The 18,792-nt window shown below is 62.7% G+C and overlaps 5 protein-coding genes across 5 annotated transcripts in view; 2 read left to right on the top strand and 3 right to left on the bottom strand.

Annotated features, from left to right (window-relative positions):
• Positions 1 to 43: 43 nt before the first annotated feature.
• Positions 44 to 3,660, bottom strand: CHLNCDRAFT_138234 (hypothetical protein; the record flags this gene model as incomplete). Its single annotated transcript, XM_005851282.1, has 12 exons — positions 44 to 604; positions 760 to 927; positions 1,110 to 1,169; positions 1,347 to 1,432; positions 1,520 to 1,592; positions 1,762 to 1,848; positions 1,985 to 2,090; positions 2,216 to 2,333; positions 2,543 to 2,696; positions 2,858 to 2,976; positions 3,122 to 3,242; positions 3,382 to 3,660. The coding sequence occupies 12 exons, from the start codon at positions 3,658 to 3,660 to the stop codon at positions 44 to 46; spliced, it is 1,932 nt and encodes a 643-aa protein (XP_005851344.1).
• Positions 3,661 to 4,417: 757 nt separating this feature from the next.
• On the bottom strand, positions 4,418 to 5,726 carry CHLNCDRAFT_33962 (hypothetical protein; the record flags this gene model as incomplete). The annotated part of the gene is made up of 3 exons (XM_005851281.1): positions 5,325 to 5,726; positions 5,072 to 5,215; positions 4,418 to 4,974 (listed from the first exon to the last, which is right to left on the bottom strand). The coding sequence occupies exons 1-3, from the start codon at positions 5,647 to 5,649 to the stop codon at positions 4,418 to 4,420; spliced, it is 1,026 nt and encodes a 341-aa protein (XP_005851343.1). The 5' UTR covers positions 5,650 to 5,726.
• A 160-nt stretch (positions 5,727 to 5,886) lies between these two features.
• On the bottom strand, positions 5,887 to 16,826 carry CHLNCDRAFT_138232 (hypothetical protein; the record flags this gene model as incomplete). Its single annotated transcript, XM_005851280.1, has 35 exons — positions 5,887 to 6,023; positions 6,134 to 6,260; positions 6,407 to 6,436; positions 6,552 to 6,695; positions 6,772 to 6,950; positions 7,118 to 7,468; positions 7,556 to 7,748; positions 7,866 to 7,998; positions 8,099 to 8,246; positions 8,349 to 8,499; positions 8,602 to 8,737; positions 8,850 to 9,105; positions 9,268 to 9,448; positions 9,567 to 9,773; positions 9,883 to 10,099; positions 10,272 to 10,427; positions 10,531 to 10,635; positions 10,740 to 10,867; positions 10,992 to 11,134; positions 11,244 to 11,389; positions 11,519 to 11,645; positions 11,758 to 12,423; positions 12,589 to 12,644; positions 12,750 to 13,219; positions 13,336 to 13,500; positions 13,643 to 13,789; positions 14,014 to 14,247; positions 14,402 to 14,764; positions 14,886 to 14,990; positions 15,100 to 15,228; positions 15,356 to 15,580; positions 15,689 to 15,955; positions 16,057 to 16,251; positions 16,370 to 16,564; positions 16,704 to 16,826. 35 exons carry the CDS (start codon positions 16,824 to 16,826, stop codon positions 5,887 to 5,889), a joined length of 6,735 nt encoding a protein of 2,244 aa, XP_005851342.1.
• A 120-nt stretch (positions 16,827 to 16,946) lies between these two features.
• On the top strand, positions 16,947 to 17,898 carry CHLNCDRAFT_138231 (hypothetical protein; the record flags this gene model as incomplete). The annotated part of the gene is made up of 5 exons (XM_005851589.1): positions 16,947 to 16,979; positions 17,149 to 17,208; positions 17,324 to 17,414; positions 17,508 to 17,609; positions 17,666 to 17,898. 5 exons carry the CDS (start codon positions 16,947 to 16,949, stop codon positions 17,896 to 17,898), a joined length of 519 nt encoding a protein of 172 aa, XP_005851651.1.
• Positions 17,899 to 18,140: 242 nt separating this feature from the next.
• CHLNCDRAFT_138230 (hypothetical protein) overlaps positions 18,141 to 18,792 on the top strand; it is a gene marked incomplete at both ends in the record, with an annotated part of 1,504 nt that continues 852 nt past the window's right edge. The window contains 2 exons of the mRNA XM_005851588.1: positions 18,141 to 18,271; positions 18,434 to 18,707. Of these exons, the coding sequence (XP_005851650.1) occupies positions 18,141 to 18,271; positions 18,434 to 18,707 (405 nt within the window). The remainder of the gene's footprint in view (positions 18,272 to 18,433; positions 18,708 to 18,792) is intronic.

Below are 18,792 nucleotides of genomic sequence, written 5' to 3'. Positions count from 1 at the left end.
CAGGAAAATAGCAGAATGGACAAGCAGTTGGGATCAATCAGGATCAATCGTCACGCCCACCCTTCCCTCCGCCCTTTTGGCCACCGCCGCCTGTGCCCCAGGTGCTGCGACGAGCCGCCTTACGGGCCCAGGGCAGCAGGAAGCAAGCCACCACCAGGCTACCCGCCCACAGCAGCACGCCAAACAAGGCCAGCCGCGCTGCGCCCATGGCGCCGCCGCTGTTGCTGCCGGTGCCCTCGCCGATGCGTTTGATCACCGCTCCACGCTTGCCGGCTCCGAGACCTTCTTCTGCCAAGCCCTCGTCGCCATCCAGCAGACCCTCTTCCAGTAGCCTATCTGAGCCTGCTTGCCCAATGCTGCCAGTGTCAATGGTGTCGCCAATGGCCACATCTGCCACAGTTGCAGCACTTTCTTCCTTCTCCACCGCCTGCTGCTCTTGGAGCACCTCCTTGTCCTCGTGCAGCTGCTGCTCCTGCCGCTGACCCTGCTCTGCCGCACCACCAGTGCGTGCCGCGGTGGCACGCCCGTCGGCCCCGCCAGTGACGGCACCCTGGGCAGCCTTGTACTCCTTGCCCTGCGCCGCCAGCCGCAGGCAATCCTTGACCTGCAGCCAGTGAGGTAGAGCAGCAGTAGTTCAGGCACGTAGCAAGACAAACAAGGTGCAGAGGGCAGCAATCTCCACAAACTGTTTGACCACAGCCGGGTACATCAAACAGTCGAGTTTGTGTGCTGGTAGGACCTTTGCAGGTTGACACGCACCTGGTCTAGCGACCAGTCCGGATGTCCCGTGCACTTGAGACGTAGCTGCTTTGTCTGCTCAGCCGCCGCCTGTTTGTCGAGCACAGCGCTGCCGCCGCCACGCAGCCGTGCTGCGCTGTCTGCCACCAAATCCTCCTTGGTGCGCTGCGGCTTGTTGTCAGCTTGCACCTGTGCAGTTCACAAACAGCAGGCGAAAGAAAGGGTTGGGGGGAGATTGGAGGGTGGATGCAACACAAGGCACACAGGGCAGGGCGCGCATGCACATGGCTAGTTTGTGCCCAGAGGCAGGGCAGCAAATGCCGGTCATCCCTGCTTGCCAGCACTGCGATAGACAGCGGCTGCCAGCTCACCTTGTGCTTGACGGCCTTGGCAGCAAGAGCTGCCTTGCCCCCCTTCCGCGGGGTGCAGCGCTGCATGACAGATGTACAATAAACACTGGAAGAAGGACAGAGGCAAGCCTGGCGACCAACCCAGCACGATTCAGGGTAGGCACGCGTTGTGTAGACCGTGCTGTTGCACCCCAAGTGCTGTGGGCAAGCTCAAGCGCCATCCATCTCAGCTGGTGGATGCCTCCACCTGGAGCTCACCTTGCACGACAGGGCGCAGTTTTCGTACATGTAGCCCTGGTTGTTCTCACACTCGCCCATCTCAGCCCACTCATGGCACCGACTCTCTGCAGCAGGGGGACAGGGAACTCCAACAGTTTAGGCGGCAAGTGGCAAAACTGCGCCGTGGCCTCCTGCGTGCCTGTGTCACCCACCTATGTCGTGGCAGGGGTCCGGCAGCTCCAGCATCGCGTACACCTCCTCAAACTCCTTCATCAGAGCTTCCGCCTGCGTCAGCACCGGCGGCAGAAATGGCAGCCAAAAGATGGGGCACAATGGTATGCCAGCAGAGCAGAGCAAGAGTAGTGCTGCCAAGCCAAGCCGCAGTACAGCTCCACAGTGCCGCCGAGCAAGGGTAAACTATGTGTGCTCAACCAGCTCAGCGTAACCCACCCACCTTGCCACACTCCCGCTCCAGCTCCTCGCTGGAAGGGCAGTACTTGCGGTGACGCTCGCAGAAGGCGACATTTAGGGTCAGCGGCACCTGAAGGGCAGGCATAGGCGGCAGGGTTCAAGGCATGCATCCTCGCAGGCACTGCTTGGCGCTCTGCCACTCAGCAGCCTGCAGTGACTGCTACAGCGCCGGTGCACTGTTCATGCCAGGCAGCACCGCCACGCACCTCAATGGACATGAGGTCCCGCAGCAGCGCGGCGCCGCTGGTCTTGAAGGAGCGGGCGTTGGGCGGGTGGGCGAACAGGCCCTTACGCGACTCACGCGGACTTTTGCTGCAGCCAGGCAGGGCCGGGTGAGCAGGGCTGGATCACCAGTGCCGACATGCCAGGGTGCAAATGCATAGGAGGTGGGCTGGGCGACCAGCAGGGCGTCGACCGCGCCCCCTCCCAAGTCTTACCCAATCTCCCAGGGCGGGCAGCTCAGCGGGTCGAAGCTGTAATGCCAGTGTTTGTCAAACGAGTAGTCGGTGCCCGGCACATTCCACAGCAGGCCATAGTGCAGCACCTTGGGCGGCTCTGCAGGCAGGCAGAGGGTACACAGCAGACAGAAACATGCTATTAACGAGCTTGAGTTGCAGCTGCTCTCCAAGCTGGCAGGAAATGGTGTCGCTGTGCTTTGCCTGCCAATCTGTCGCCTTGATCATGAACCCCGCTCCACTCTGTCTGCCGCTGCCGCCACCGTCGTTGCCATCATGTTGCTGTGCTGTGCTTGGTATGGGACTCACCGACAACTTCATATCCGGGGTAGAGCATGGCGGTGTGGTGCACGTTGTGCCACACGTCGGCAGCGGCGCAGCCATAGCTGTAACCGTACATCTCGCTAATCCAGGGCCGGTCGCCCTTGTGGGTGGAGTAGGCGTCGCCCGTCAGCTCCCAGGCCTGCACATGATGGGGCCGTGCCGAATGGTATGCATGCGCGTGCTTTTGTCCTCCGCATGTGCCGCGTGCTGTTCAGCCTCTGCGAGCTCCACAGGGCACCGGCATGTGGCGGCATCCTCACAGCGCCCACCGCCTTTCCATGCGCTTGCTCTCTGACTCACATCTGGGTCGAATCGCACATCCTCGGTGTACTTGAGCCACCCAGGCCCCACACGCCTTAAATCCTCCACATTCATCAGCGTGAAGCCGCCCACCTGGTCGCCGCGTCGCCCACGAGGACCTGACAGCGCAGCAAAGGCAGGCCACGCAGCAGGGTAGGGCTCGCGGCAACTGCTGAGCACCCCTGGCAGGAGCAGCACGCACTCGCTGCCACGGGCCTTGCTGCCATTGTGCATGGTGTATTCCGCCCCATCCTTCCCTCCTACCTGCCATGGTGTCGTTGCGGGGCAGCACCCAGGGCACGTGCTTCATGGCCAGCGCATTCTTCACTCCCTTCATGTAACCAAAGTAGGCCGCCACTGCCAGGCCCGGCTTGGCGCCCGCCTCCTGTAGCCCACGGCGGGGGCGGCAGCAGTGACTGAGAGACGGGCCTCCACGCCGCGCCGCTTGCCGCAAGCAGCCTGTCAGGCGCATCTACCGCCGCCCCTGCCCCCCACCACAAAACATGGCGACCCGTCCTACACACCTCTGGCGTGAACGGCTCCCGCATGATCATGTCGGCATCAATGACCAGCACATACTCCTCCTTGACATCGTTCTTGGCCAGCCAGTCAATGATGGCCACAGGCTTGTTGTAGGCAGAGTAGATGTCGCCGTTGCGAGGGTGGCGTGTGTACGAGGGCGCCACATGGGTGGGCACCAGGTCGCGGTCCGCCTCTGGAAGCTTGTCGTACTCCTCCTTGGTGCAGCACATGATGCGGGTGATGGGGCCTGGCTGCCCCGACTTGCGGTGGCTGTAAAACATTCCTGCGTTTGTAAAACGTGAGGCGGAGGGCAGGGCGGTTGGCCAATGGGCGATGCTGGGCGAGGGGCTGGGTATGCCGTTGGTGCAGAGTTTACCCCCGCACCTAGCGTTTGCCAGGAAAAGTAGGCTGAGCACTCAGTGGTGATGACCTGCACGCCAGGGGTGCGACGAGCAAGGTGGGCAGACCAGCGCAGGCAGGCGGCGGCAGGCGGCGAGGAGCTGGGCATGCTGGGACCCCCGCAATCAGATTGTAGTGAGACTGGGTTGCAGGGGTTAGCCGAAACCCTCGAGGCAGCAGAAGGAGGGCCCAGGCGCATGGTGCAGCTTGAAGCGAAAGACAGCAGCGCAGCAGGCTGCGCTGCAGCAGCATAGGGCGATCACCGTGTGCACTGTGGCTGCGCTGCAGAGCGCCGGCAGGCCCCCCAGCAGTCCGACTATTAGGACCGCCAGCCCTGCCCTCATCACGGTTCGTGCTATCGCTGCCAACCGCCTGCAGGCATTCCCAGGATTGCTGCAGCACCCCACACGAGGCGATGGCTTGCCAGTGGGTCTGGTCTCAAACTCCGGAGGCTGCTAGGGCAAGGGGCTCGGCGATTGATCGACTGAGGTTGGCCATCGACTCAACAGTGCACGGTTACATGCCAACCTGCAGGCCAACCTGGCGGCGGGTGGCGCAGCGCCGTCCCAGCGTGCGCAAATGACAACAGGGAAATTTCAGGATGCTACCCGCCCGCCAATGTTGCACCAGGCGGCCGAGCTACCGCTTCTTGTACTGGCAGGCGCGCAGCTCGGGCCACTCCAATGAGCGTTGCCGGTCGCCGCCGCCGTTGACCTTGTGCTGCATGTCCTGGCGCTGCAGCTCCAGGACTAGGAAGTGGCTGTTGCTGGTGTCCTTGCGCTTGACCTGGAACCCCAGCTCCGCCAATGCTGCCAGGAAGGCGGGCAGCACGCTGTGCCCGCCGCTGTGCATAAACCGCGACTGCACCTCGGCGATCCACAGCCAGCCCGTGGGCTTGAGGACACGGGCCGCCTCAGCCAAGAAGGCGCCATAGTCTGTGCCCATGAGAGAGAGGCAGAAGATGGCGGCATCCACGGCGGCGTCCGGCAGCGGCACGGCCGCCATGTTGCAGGCGATCACGCCTGGCACGGTGGCTGCCAAATCAAAGCTGTGCACAGTCTGCGCCACGGTGGCCGCGATCTTTGCGTCGCCGCACCCCAGGTCTGCCACAGTCCATCCCAGTGGCCGGCCGCGCAGCCAGCGGATGGCCTGATCTACAGGTTGCAGCGGCCAAGCCTTGGTCTGCTCGCGGAAGCCTGCAGGTTGTTCAGCATGAGCCGGCAGTGAGAGGCAGTGCGGCTCACTGCTTCTTAGCTTTGTTTGGTGCTGTCTTGCAATGGCATGGCCCCTCACCCTCGTGGTACTGCTCCATCAGCTCCGGCTGCTGCTGGATCATCTCCAGCGCCGCTGCGCCGTCGCTCGTGTACAGTGTCTCGTTCAGCCAGCGGAACCGCCCGCCCTGCAACCGCTGCCGCATCTGCTGCAGTAGGCTGCCGCCTGCAGGGCCAAGATGAGCAGAGGTTGCAGAGATGCAGACAAGGGCGGCCAGGCGTCTGTAGTGCGCCCAGCAAGGGGCGGGAGCAGCGAGTCAAGCATCACAGCTTACCCTTGCCATTTTTCCCCCGGCCTGGGTGGGACAGGACCGGAGGCCTGCTAGCTGCCGTCTGGGGCTGGTGCGTGGCAGCGGCACTAGGTGGTGGCGGTGCTGCCGCTGTCCCAGGAGCGTCTGCCTGCACTCCTACCGTCTCCTCCATCGCTGCATTCTGCTTCTTCTTGTCCTTCCTCTTCCTTTCTCGCGTTGCGCCTTCGGCTTGCAACAGCGGCTGCAATGTTGGGGCCTCTGCTGCCGCGTCTGCAATCATCTGCTTGAATTTGTTCTTCATCTTGCGCTTCTTAACAGCGAAGCCATCAAAATCGCCTGAAGCCGCCATCTGGGCCGGGAACGGCACCAGCCCAATTCTTGGAGGCCTACAGCAGGTTTCAAGAGGGACCTAACACTGTACATGGGAGAGCAAAGCCGCCCGCCTCATGTCAAAGGCATTGGCAGCCTGGCGCCAGCGCCGCCAGGCGTGCGTCATATGGTGTGGCCACACACACACCCGGCGGAATTGCAGTTCTACACTTTCACAGTGTCAATTCACTCGACTGAGGCAGGAAAAAAGGGCATGCTAAGCCGCCGTGCGCCGGCGCCTTTTGATGGGCTGGCCCGCATGGTTGTGCTGCTCGTCCGACTCCTCCACGACCACCACCTCTTCCTCTTCCTGCTGCTGCTGCCGCCTGCCCCGCTTCTTTCGTCCAGTCTGGCCTGCAGATTCATTGCGCGAGGCAGGCAGAACCAATAGAATCAAGCATCCTGCAGCCTGCCGCTAGTTAATGCCGGCACCAATGTCAAGCACCCCTGGGCTGCGCGCGTACCTCCTGCTGCTGCGCCGCCACCGGCAGCGATATCACCCAGGGCCAACTGTGCATCCAGCTCTGCAATTTGGACCTCGACACTCTCCAGCTCGCTGCGACACTCGGCCTCTACCTGCTCTGCCTGCTCCTGCATATGCATGCAGTGACGTGTCAGGGCACCAGCTGCAGAACATGCAGAAATCACTTTACATACATGCAGCACCAGCTTGCCTGCGCCGCATCTGCCGCCCTCCTGGCACGTAGCAGCTCTACCCACTCTTCCAGCAGAGCTACCTGCTCGGCGGCCTGCGCAGCCGCTGGATTCTGCATCGCAGCGAACCAAAAGACAAATGATGATCTGACCCATGTAGATCTCACCTTGCTGCAACTAGAAAATGTGAATGATGGCAAGCCCCACCAGCTGACAGCGTGTGCGCACCTCGCCCAGCGCGCCGCTGCTCCCAAACCGCATGTCTGCCTTCTCCAGTGCTGGGACCTGGAAGCTGGCACCGCTGACCACGCCATTGGCCATGATCCTCCTACCATCCAGCGACAGAAACATGCCCGTCCCAATCCTCAGCTTCTGCAGATGAAGCGCAAGGGTGGTGTGAGAGCAGGCTGTTTGCTCAGTTGTTGTGCAAGCAGTGGAATCATCTCACCTGGCTCAAAAACTCCTTGTATTCCTCTGCATCCTGGAGCGTCTCAAACACAAGCATGTTGCTAAGCTGGCTGAACAGGACGTTGGCACGATGGCCCTTGTGTGTGGGGCGAACCAGGTTGACAGCATACCCTAGGCAGCCGCGTGGCCAGTCTGTGGCCGACATGCCCACACCCTCGGCTATAAGTGTCGGGCGGCGGTGGTGGTGATGCAAGAAGAAGAGAGGAGCAACGCAGTTAGAGTGGAGGCAGGGCCCTGCTGACCGAGGGGATTGAAGCCGCCACGAGGTTTGGGCCACCAATTTGATGACCAACGGCGGGTCAGCATTTGCCTGCTTCTCGACTAACCTGTATCCCGCAGCTTGCTGATGGCGGCCGTGTGTGGCAGTGGAATGGCCAGCGGGGGATCGGCTCCACGGCACGCAGCAGCATGCAGGGCGCGTGCGCGCTGCCCCGCGCTGGCAAATCCGGGCGTGTCTCCATTCTTGGCGTTTGACCCCAACATCATCGTTGCTGGCAGCATGTCTGGCACAGGGTAATCCATCTTGACCAGCATGGCCGCTACGCGCTGCCGCGCCGGTATGTCCTGTACCACAACTGTGGCCAGCTGACTGCGGCACGCAGCAACCAGCACTGCTGACAGGGCCTTGTCATCCACGGTGGCCAGCTGCGCAACCACGCCTACCAAACCGGGGTCGCCTGCAAGGCTCCGAGCATGATTGCAGACCTCAGATGCCACACCAGCATGAGCATGTACTATTGCAGTCCAAATCCAGCAGAGCCCACCTGACTGCAGGATCCTATCAATCGAGGCCGTCAGGGTGCTCTTGGGGTTGCCGTATCGCGCCTCCACCACATCCTCAGGCTCTTCCACAGCTGCTGCCTCGGCCTGTCGCCGTGCAGCGGCCAGCTGCTTCTTAGCTGCATTAAGGGTGTTGGGCGCAGGCGCAGGCAAGCCTTCCTCCTTGCTGGCCATGGCCTGCAAGTAAAACACCCCCAGTCAGGTTTTCAAGTTTGCGCTGCGGGCAAGATCCATCAAGCGCCTGGCGCATGCAGGCAGTACACATGGAAGGCCGGCTAGAGCTCCAGAACCCACCTGCTGCGCCTGATGCTGCCGCTCCTGCGCTTCGGCCAAGGCTTGCTGCGCGCCGCTGATGCGCAGGTTGAGCTCCTCCCGCCGCTGCGCCAGCTCGCCGCGCTGCTGGTTTAGGCGCTCAATGTGTGCAAACCTGAGGCAGGCACAAGCCAGGGGCAGGCAAAACTAGATTGGGCGTTGCCACATCAAAGTCAACCACATCTTTCGTCCGCAGGGCCGCCTCCACTACGCACCTGGCTGCATCATCGGAGAACAGCACCGGACAGCTCCAGCAGACAGCCCAGCCATCGCCATCTGTCTCCAACTCATGTGCTGAACTAGGGTACAGGCCCAGCGCTTCGCACACCAACTCGCACTGCAGGGCGCCACTGGCGGCATGGCCTACATGCAAGAGCAGCAGGAGATGTTGGGCTAGTGTCTTGTGCAGGACTGTGAGGGAGTCATGCAGGAAACTTGAAGCACCAACTGTCGTCAGACACACACCTGAGCCCTCTGCAATGGACAAGTCCCCCAGGAATGCCCTGCCCCGCTCATCCGTCTCCTGAGGGGCCAAGTCGTGGCCACTCTGCAGCTCCGGCAGGTGCGAGGAGCTGTCTGCAGCGGCGCCAGTTGGGAGCCGCAGGCGACACCGCACCTGCAAGCAAGCTGGCAGCAACGGTGAGTGCAGCACAATACAGAAAACACCCAAGTCCTAGAGTTGCACATACGCACAGTGCAGGAGCATCAGCATACTCACCTGCACACCGCAAGCGCCTGCCGCATTGCCATAGACGTCCTGCAGCTGCACTGCCGCATTGCGGAGAATCAGCCGCTGTTTGCCACTGCTGCCATTAGTCACAGCCACCTTCTCGGGCAGAGATGCCGCCTCCAGCCTGCAGAGTGCAGATGGTCAAGCAAGCAAATGGCGCACCCAAGCGTCGCCAGGCACTCAAGTCGCTATGGCCGTGCAGCAGCAGGGGAGATGACCATCTCTCGGCTACACACCTCATGGTGACGGGCTGGCACGGATGCACTTCAAAGCGCACGCTGGCACTGCGCAGCTTGGCATCCTTGTTGGACAGCCCTGCTGCCAAGTCGGGCCGCGCCTCCGCATACTCGGCCACGGCAGTGTAAGTGCCTGCCGCCGTCAGCTCTGGCAGCTGGAAGACATAGTGCCCATCCTCTGTTTGCAGCTCAACTGGCTGATCGGGCTGCTCTGGGGCAGGCAGCATGTAGCTCACGACATCATTCTTGCCGCCGCCTGCACGGCAGTGAAGAGCACGGTGAGGGCGGAAGCAAGATGAGCATGCGGCACTGATAACATGACCACGAGACTGAACCAAGGATGACCTGCAGCCAGGCCCAGAGCCATCTCATCCCCAGCCAAAACTGGAAGCAGGCATATGGCCAGATTCAATTTCACCTGGCGGCGAGACCTTCAAGGCCAGGCTGGCAACCGCCACCTCGGGCGGCAGCGACAGCCCATTCTCCGTCATCACCGCCACATGCAGCTCAGAGCAGGTGCCCGCCTGGCAGCTGCTGCTCTCCAACACCTCTGACAGCAGCACCCGCAAGTTTGTCACCGCATTGAGCTGCTGCATGATCTGCAGCAAAGAGAAGCAAAACTTGATTGCATGGCACGCAGGCCCCTTACCCAGTGCATCATGTAGGAGGGGAAGGGTCCTGACCCCAGAACATTTACGAGGACACCAGAACACTTACAAGGTGCAGCACAGCGTCTTGGACCGCCACTTTGCGGCTGGCACCCTGCACCCGCAGCGCATAGCTTCCTGCTTCATCCGCCACCACCCGCACATCTTTAAACACTGCAACGCCCTGCTTCAGCTTGATCTTGTTGCCACCACTGACTGACACTGAGGCGGCACGGCCAGTTCCGTCGGTGGCCAATGCTGAGCTGCACAGGGAGACCTGCGGGAGGCAGCAAGACCTGAAGGTTGGATGGCACCTAGCACCCAACTTTTAAAAGTGCAGAGGAGAAGACAGCATCATGCCCAAGTTCAGCAGTTGGGAGCCGCACCTCAAAGTTTTCGCCGGTGGTGGGGTTGCCCGCCGAATCGCACACACGCACGCGCAGCTGTGGGATGGCCATCTTGGTGCCGCACTCAAGGGTGGCAGGCCCCTCCACAGCCAGCTGTGCTGGTGGCCCTGCACGCAGCTCCACAAACAGGCTGTCCTCCCCCAGAAGTGAGTTGCTGCCTTCGCCCCCAGTGTCGCGCACGGTAATCTTCACACGCCTGGGGGGAGGGCAAAGCAGGTGGGGGCGACCGTTGGGCAAGTGGGCTGTGCTGTTGGCGCACCAAGCTCTAAGCATGGAGCTGGGCTGCATGGAGATGGAGTGTGCCATTGATTTATAAATAATTGCTGGGTGCTGGGAGGCGGGTGCTTGTCAGGCAGCAACTCACTCACCCCGGGTGCCCAGACACAATCATGCGCACAGCGTACACCTGCTCGCCGCCCTGTGACACCCAGCCCTGCTCCCACTCCTGCTCGTTGTACTGCAGCGGCCCCTCACTCTCCAGCGTCAGCCCAGGCAATGGCAGCGCCGCACTGCCGCCGCCACATCTGCAAAGGTAGCCCGGAGGGGCAGATTTAGAGGCATGGGGAGCGGCCAGAGGCGCCGGGTTCATGTTTTGCAGCGAAAGCAGGACCGCAGCCTGCAACCAACCTATTGTTGAAGGCATCGATGGCTTCCATTTCTAACGCAAACGGCTGCCCACACTGCACCACGCCAAGAACCTCACTGTTCTGGCTAGTCACCTGGTCCACCATGCTGCAGATGCAGATGGGACAAGAGGTGGAAAGGTCTGTTTGTGCGCTCGCCAGTTTGTGCATGATTGCAGGTGATGAGGGCTGTGGTGCAGGGTTTGAGAGTACCTGATTGTCCAGCTGGCAGGCTCGGCAGGTACACCGCGGATCTCCAGCGGCATCTCCAGCATTACTGCTGGGTCGATGGACGTGAATCGCATCCACTGGTTGGACTCATTTGCAACCGACTCTGGCACCTGCATGGGCAGGCAACGGAGACAGTCAGGCAAGGATTGCCCCAGCAGTGCGAGAATGCCGACCCAGCCAAGAAGAGGCCCACAAAACAAATGTCATCAAGCGCTGAGCAGCCGACAGCGGTACCTTGACAGGGGGCAGCTTGAACCCTTCTCCATCCCAGGTGAACTTCTTGCTGCCGCTCTTCCATGACAGAGTGACTTTGCCCGTCAGCTGCTGTGCTGCCGGGGTGCCCCCCTCGTCCAGAAGCACAAAGCACAGGCCCACAACTGCAGCAGGAGGCAAAGCATACAAACACCATGGGCCGCTGCCGAGGTATGGGACAAGCGGCATCTAGCTGGTGAGCTGCCTGTCCACGTGTTCTGATCATCCCCTCACCTGAGCTGCCTGCCGACACATCGTCCAGCAGCGCCACTGTGATCGGCCCATCGTCGCCTTGCACCTCCTTAGTGGGCAGCGGCTGCCCATCCCGCAGCACCTGGATGCTGGTCGGCATCATTGAGGGCTCCACTGCCAGCGGGAAGCTGCAGAGGCCAGGGCAAGCTTAAACTTAACGGTTAAACCTTAACAGGGTGATAATGCTCATGCCAAGTCTGCGGCTGCACGCTAGCATGCATTGCCTCTCCTGCCAGCAGGGGAGGCCACAGTCTCACGTCAGAGCGGTGGTGGGGTCTGCCACCGCCACTGCTGCCTCGGTGCTGGCATTGCAGGGGTAGCTCTTTAAGCTGAGTTTGAAGGTGGCGGGCCCGCTGGCGCCAGTGGAGCTGACGCCAACTAGACCTGCAGGTAGGTAGGGAACAAGCGCAAAGGAGCCGAGCTCCTGTGAGGAGCAGGCAGCTGTCATGGGCAGGAAGTGCATTGCAAGCAGCCGACATGGCAGGCTAGAGCGTACCCTCAACAGTGGTGATGCCTCCTCCACTGGGGGTAAATTCTCTGGCCTGCGGTCCCGTGGCCTGGCACTCTGCCAGCACTGTAAACCCCAAGTCGGCAGATGGGGCAGTGGGGTTGCCCCAGGCGTCAAAGACTACAACCTGGAACGCCGCCAGGCTGCCTCCGCTCTGCAGCGTTACCACTCCTGCGCCGCCATCCTGTTGTGCTGCTTCCCATGGGTGGCCAGGTAGCAACCGCAGGCACTGCGGTGCTCCCGCTCGCAAGCGCAACGGCAGTTTCACCGACTCCAGCTCCGCGCTGCCCTGCAGGCTGATGCTCAGCTGCACTTCTGCTGCTGGCAGGCTCTGCTTGGAGGGCTGCACCTGGGCCTGGCGGCCTGTGGGATGCGACAGCCCATCGCCGCTGGCCAGCAGCTGAAGCCCAGGCGCCTCGGGCCCGCTGGCCACCACCTCGCTGCCCAGCAGCTGCAGGTCGGTGATGAGCAGGCCATCCTCTGCCGCCGCCTGCTGTGCCACCACCTGGAGCTCCTCACATTGCTGCAGCTCTCCCAGCGGCCCAGTCGTCAGAGCGGCAATGCTGAGGCAGGGAGGCGTCTGCGTGGGCTGCATGGCCACCGGGTTGCCAAACCGGTCGCTGAACATGACCTTGATTGGCGGCAGCGCCTCGCCTGCAGGGCAGGTACAGGCAAGGGAAGAGACAAAGCAAGTCGTGCGGCCGACTGAGATGGATAGCCCCTACCTGCATGCAGCCTTGTACCCTTAGGCAGATCACATCCTCTCTACCAGGCTAGCAGGTGTGGCATGAAGCCCCACAGAAAATGGATGGCACGTACCCAGCGCAATGTCCTTCAAAGCTGTCACAGCCTTGCCTTCGCCCGACAGGCTGAAGCTGCATGGCGGGCCAGGAGCCACAGCAAGCTGCACCACCGTTCGCAGAGGCTGCTGCCCAGGTAGCGCAGGCGTCGCCACAAACTCCAGTGCGTAGCTGCCTGACCGATGCAGGCCGTCACTAATGCGAGCAAACTGGAAAGTGTCCTTCAATGGCGTCTTGTTCTCCACAGTCAGCATCAACTCCGCCCCTGGCGGCATGCCGTTGCACTCTGTTGCACCTGCCGCCGCCGCGGCTGCCACAGGGTCGGCATTCTCGTCCTGCCGGCCCTTGCCCTTCCGGCCCTTGCGCTGCCTCTTGGCGGCACGGCGACCGCCCTCCTCCTCCTCTCCCGCCGCCGCCGCCGCTGCATCAGCATCTCCCGCCCCTCCAGCCAGGCCCTCAGCGCCGGCAGGCAAGCGCCATAGGCGCTGCGTCACCAAGAAGCGCTCGCTAGTGAATGCTGTCTTGGACATGCGCTGCCCGCTGCCGCTCAGCACCGAGGCCGCAGTTTCGGGGATTGTGTCGCCGACAGTGAACTCCAGGGCCTGCCCAGTCGAAAACCGCATGGGATCGATGCGCAGCGAAGTGGGCGCCTGCAGGAAGTAATGGCAAGGGAGCAACATGGCAGATGTCAGCGCCACACCTGCTTGCCAAAGGCTTGGGGCAGGCACTACTTCTCCCAATCGTGCAGGCCCTTCCAGCAACCTACCCTCAGCAGCTCCTTCTGCAGGTGATCCTGCTGCTCCGCCTCGCTCAGCACTGCCTCCAGGCGCCGCAGACTGAACTGCTTCTCGCACGACGGGCCGTACACCTCGGCAGGGATCAGCTCGATGTGCAGCCGGCCGTTTGCATACGCGCCCTCCTCACGCACAGCCTGGAGGGTGGACAGCAGTTGATGCATGCGCAGCAGAAGCCAGCGAAGCGGACATCTGTCTGTGCTCGCGGGGCAGCACTTTGCCAGATCATGCAATGTACCACAGTGTGCCCGTTGCTTGCCCCCCGGCGCCCTTGTTCACCTGAGGAATGGTGAAATACAGCACTCTTCCCACAACCTGCGGCTTGGCATTGACGCGCACCACATCCCCCTTGCTAATGGTGTGGGCGCCATCGGTGATGCTGTCAAAGGCGGTGGTCTCCTCGCCCAGCTTGCTGCGCAGCGCAGACTGCAGTGGGCCGGACAGACATGCGGGCCTACAGTTCAGATGAACGTAGAGATGGAGCTTGACCCGCTCGCCCTCCAAGCAACAAGAGCACCACCAGTGTGCAGAACAATCTGGTGGTGCAGACAGCAGCTTTAACACTCCATGCAAAGGGTATCCCACGTAAAGAGCCAAAATTAATGTGGAAGCCTGCACTCACTCCACCCACTGGCCAGCTTGCTCATCACCTGTGTGCGCGAGTCGGCCAGCGTCTCAAATCGCACCGACTTGTCCAGTGTGGAGTGGCAGCGCTGAAGCCACTGCCGCAACTTGGCCTCCATCTGGCGCTCCCCCGGCACTGCCGTGGCCAGCACCTCGGGCAGAGAATCTCTAAACAACAACTTGTTCCTGGTGACGCGGAAGGCAGGGCCGAAGAAGAGCGCGCCACGCAGGCGGCGGAAGGCCTCGTCAGGGATCATGTCCTGTGGGGGCAGGACAAGCAGGCATGGGATGTGTGAGCCTGTCGGCCGCAGCGTTCATTGCGCAAACAGGCACGCAGGAGCAGCCAGCCGGCCAGCTGCCTTCAGCCAGGGTCAGCAAGCTTGCCTTGGCCTGCGCATTGCGCTTTGAGCGCACGGCCTCCAGGAAGGGCAGGGTGTCAATGCGGGCGCCAGGGATGAGGCGGCCCTGCCAGAATGCCTCAAAGATGGGGACCGACTGCCAGCCGCCCTGCGCCTCCTCGTCTTCTTCCTCATCCAGCCCGCCGACTGCTGCTGCTGCCCCGCCGACCAGCTGCGTGCCACGTGGCGCCTGCGTTGCGCGATGCGGCAGGTGCTGCGTACCCCGTGGCTGCAGCTGCGTGGGACCCAGCTGGGTGGCACGGGCACCAGGGCCAAAGGGGCTGGTGGCTGGCTTGGAGGAGGTCAGCGGGTTTTCCACCGGCACCGTCTCCTGGTCATTTTGAAATGGGAAGTAGTAGAGCACCCCGCATACTGTGCCCTGCACGCCAGCCCCAAAGCTTTGCATACACAATGAGCTTGCAGGCCACATGGCAGGCCGCCTGCTACGTAAAGAAGCGATCCTGCTGGCACGTGCCATGGCAGCTTGCCTTATCTGGCACTTGCAGTGTGAATGGCAACTCGGCCTGCTGCGCCCGCAGCAGCCGCGTCTCCAAGTCGTCCTCCACCTCAGCCAGCCGCTGCTGCCACACAATGCGCGAGTCAACCTGCAAGCATACCATGCTGGTAACCACGCCTCAGCACGCAGCCAGGCCCACATAACAGGCTGCGTACTGGCACAAGGGGCCCCTGATGCCGATGGCGCAGCTGCTGCACCTGGTACCGCAGCACAATTTCGGGGAAGGGCTCGCCGTTGGGCAGCCGCCCCTCGCGCATCGCCTTGCTGCCGCCGGAACGGTTGCCCTGCTCGCCATGCAGGTAGTAGTGGTACAAGTGTGCCAGCTCCTGCACATCACAGCAGCGTGTCCAGCAGATTGAGGCAAGTTGAGCAGCAGCAAACCAGGACAGCTTTGCAGGTGGGGGTGCCAGCACGTATGCTCCTCGCCTCATTCTCTGCTGCCATATCTCCCACCTGGCAGATGTGGGTACCCTGCTCATCGGCCATGATCTGGCGAAGCACATCTGGTTTTAAGTCGCTAATCACCACACGAGTGAAGCTGGGCCCAGTGCCGCCGGCCTCGGCATCCTCGCCCTCCGCCGCCACCCAGGTACGCGCACAGCTGAAGGGCTGCTCCGCGGATGACAGGGTGGAGGGGTCTGCTGGGTTGCGGTGGATCATTTCCTCCACATAGACTTCCTGCAGGGCAGGGCGCCAGATGCAGCAGCGTGACGCTGCAGGCTGCCAGGCAGATCGTGGAACGAGGCTACGAGGCTCACCCACTCATCCCCCCACCCATGGGCCCACCTCGCGGTTCTGGTACCGCTGCTCCAGGTCGGCGGCTGCCAGGCGCAGCTCGTGCACGTACAGCTCATCTGCCCGCTTGGTGGCCACCTTGATGGAGGAGCCCATAAAGAATCCAGCATTCTTTGAGCCAACGCCAAAGAAGGAGAGGTCGCCAGTGAGGAAGCGGCCGGCGCCAGGGGCGCCCGCCGCGCCGCCGCCCCCGCGCCCCGCCGGCTGCGGCTCCTGCGGCGCCGCGCCGCGCTCCTCCATGCTCAGGTTCATCACCGCCTGCATGGTGGTAGGCAGGGTAGCACTTGTGCATGTGCCGGGCATGCGCTGCTGCACCCGCCCCAGCATCCCCAGCACCGATCATCCCAGCTCTCACCCACCCAGTCTGTCAGCTCAAGTTTGTTCATGCCGCAGCCATTGTCCTGGATGGCCACCAGGCCACGTGCTGTGGCGGGGTTGTTGCCGGAGACCACCAGCGAGACGGTGATAGAGCGTGGGTGGGGCGCAGTGCGGCGCGTGGCCCGCAAACTGTTGTCCACAAACTCGGCCAGCGCATACACAAAGGGGTGACGGCCCTGCGGCAGCGCCAGGAGCGCGAAGGGTAGGGTGGGGCAGGAAGGGAAGCCGCAGACAGCTTGCATAACAACCAGCCTGGAGTGCCTGTCCACCGCGTCTCTGCTGCTGTGCACACACCTGGGCTGCAAAGTACTCAAACTCGCCGGCCATGGTCAGCGTCTTGGGATGGGGCTGGAAGCTGATGCGCTCGGAAGCGGGCGCCGCCAGCGCACGGTTGGCAGCAGACGTGACAACCAGTGTGGCGCCATCGCGAATGCGCTGCATGTCTGCGTCGCTTTCAAAGGTCTCCAGAGTGTCGGTGATCACAAAATCCTGCAGCAGGGTTGTTGGCGAGGCTCGCAAAGTGCTGGCACACGCCATACCGCTCGGCACCAGACAGCCGGCAGCAGACGGCGGCAGCCGTGCCGCCGCCCGCGCCGCCCCTCGGAGCGTCGTCGGACCCATGGCGCACCTCTCCGGGCAGCGCCGCCCCAAAGTGCTGGAGCGCAGCGGTGCGCAGCGCCTGGCAGCTGATTGGCAGCGGGACGCACGCCTCGCCGACGCCCGGCAGCAGTAGGCGGCAGCGGGCCGCCATTTCAGCTTTGCGGGAAATTCTCAGCGGGTAGGCGCCACACGCCAGATGCAACACGCGTTGGCTGCCATTGCCAGGCGGTGCTGCGTTTTGAAGACTGGCACCCTGGAAGTGATCTACAGGATGGTAGATGTGTCCTTGGCAAGGGGCGAAGCCGTGAGGCAGAGAACATGTGTGTTTACGATTTCGTATGCTGAGGCTGCTGGGTTATCATCGGGCGCCCTCGCTCCAAGCCGTTTCAATTGAAGGAACTGTTGCCCTTCTCTTGATCACGCCACCCATCGCCCCACTCCAGGCGCCTCCCCCAAGTGCCTGCAATGCACAGACTGTGGCGGCGACTGGCGGCGGGGGCTACGTTGCCACCGAGTTGATCCACCAGCTGCTGGTTAGTGGCGCAGCCATCATCCACACCTGGCAAGCGGCGGGGCGGTGGCGGCAGCAGAGCTGCCACCGTGGCCGCAACACGACGGGCTCCTCTACGTGTTTGCTGCTGCTTGCAGGCCAAGGGTTTCAACGTGAGGGCCACGGTGCGCAGCAAGGCCGATGCGGCCAAGGAGGCCCACCTGACGTGCCTGGCCACGGCATTGCCAGGTGCGCAGACGACTGCAGCAGGCACCGTGACGCTCCAGGCGACGAGCCTTCGATGTAGTACCATGTGTGCTGCCTTGTGTTGCATGCCCACAGGCAGTGTGGAGGTGGCGGAGGCAGATCTACTGGTGGAGGGCGCCTTTGACGCGGCCTTTGCGGGCTGCCGCTACATCGCTGGCAGGGGGGCGAGGCCCAATTGTGAGAGTTGCCTGTGCAGGGGCTGTATGCCCGCTCCCACCGCCACCTGCCTGTAGACGAGGTGCCCACGTTGCTTGAGAATGCCGACAGCCGGGCCGCGCCCGACCTTCTGCGCCTGCTGAAGCGGTACCGCCTGCGCCAGAAGGTTGACATTGATGATGTGTCGCAGCAGTACCGCGTGTGGGCGCTGTACGGCGGCGAGGCGCCGGCGCTGCAAGCAGCTCGCTCCTCGCTCCCCCCGGGCTGGGACCCAGACCCACGCAGCGGTATAGATTGTCATGACGGGTAAGCAACTCATGTGTCACCATGCCGAGGGAGCAGCTTGTGCTACCAGGTACAGCTTGCCTGCATGCCAGGCGGAGCCAGCCCCAGCATACTGACTGCCTGCTGTTGCTGCTGCTGCCTGCTGCTGTTGCTGCTGCTGCCTGCTGCTGTTTGGCGGCGCTGTGTTGCATAACGACCACCATATCTGCTGCTCTGCCTTCTAAGGCTGTTCATTGTCCTGTTGTTCAGGTGCGGCGCGTGCAAGGGATGATCAACCACGAGCCCGCTGCAGCGCTGGGCCGCAAGATGACCCGCTCGCAAGCGCTGTTTGGCGAGCCCAGCCAGCGCGTGCTGCAAGCACCCGCCGAGTTCATTGCCCGGTTGCTGGGCATTGCCAGGTATGCAGCAGCAGCGGGAAACAGATCCCTGGGGCAGCAGGAGGGCGGTTGGGGCAGGGCGTGGCAGCAGTACAGGGCGAGGCTGCTGCCGCATTGCACACAGCCTTTGGGTTGCTGCGCCTGTGTCCAGCCACCTGCCTGCTCTTCTGCCCCATGCTGCAGCGACGAGGAGATGGACATGGAGCAGGGCGTGGACGACAGCCCCGCAGTGCCAACCACCCGCACAGCTGCACGCCGCCCCACAGCCTGGGCGCCCATCACCGGCCGCAAGCGCAGCGCTGTGGAGGCAGAGCTGGCCGATGAAGCGGAGGTGGCAGCTGCTGCGGCGGCCATGGATGAGGAGGAGGCTCCTGCTCGGCGCAGCAGCCAGCGGGCAGCCGCTGCGGGCCTGATCGCCGTACTGGCCATGGAGCACGAGCTGGAGTATGCGGAGGAGGTGCTGCCCATGCGGCAGCTGCCACAGCGCACCGCTGCCACTAGCAGCCCTGCTGGCAAGCGCCGCAACCGTATAGCAGTGCTGG

This window comes from Chlorella variabilis (genome assembly GCF_000147415.1).
Source record: "Chlorella variabilis unplaced genomic scaffold CHLNCscaffold_2, whole genome shotgun sequence".
Lineage (NCBI taxonomy): Eukaryota > Viridiplantae > Chlorophyta > Trebouxiophyceae > Chlorellales > Chlorellaceae > Chlorella > Chlorella variabilis.
The sequence above is the reverse complement of the archived record's forward strand: the minus strand, read 5'-3'. Positions and strand labels throughout refer to the sequence as shown.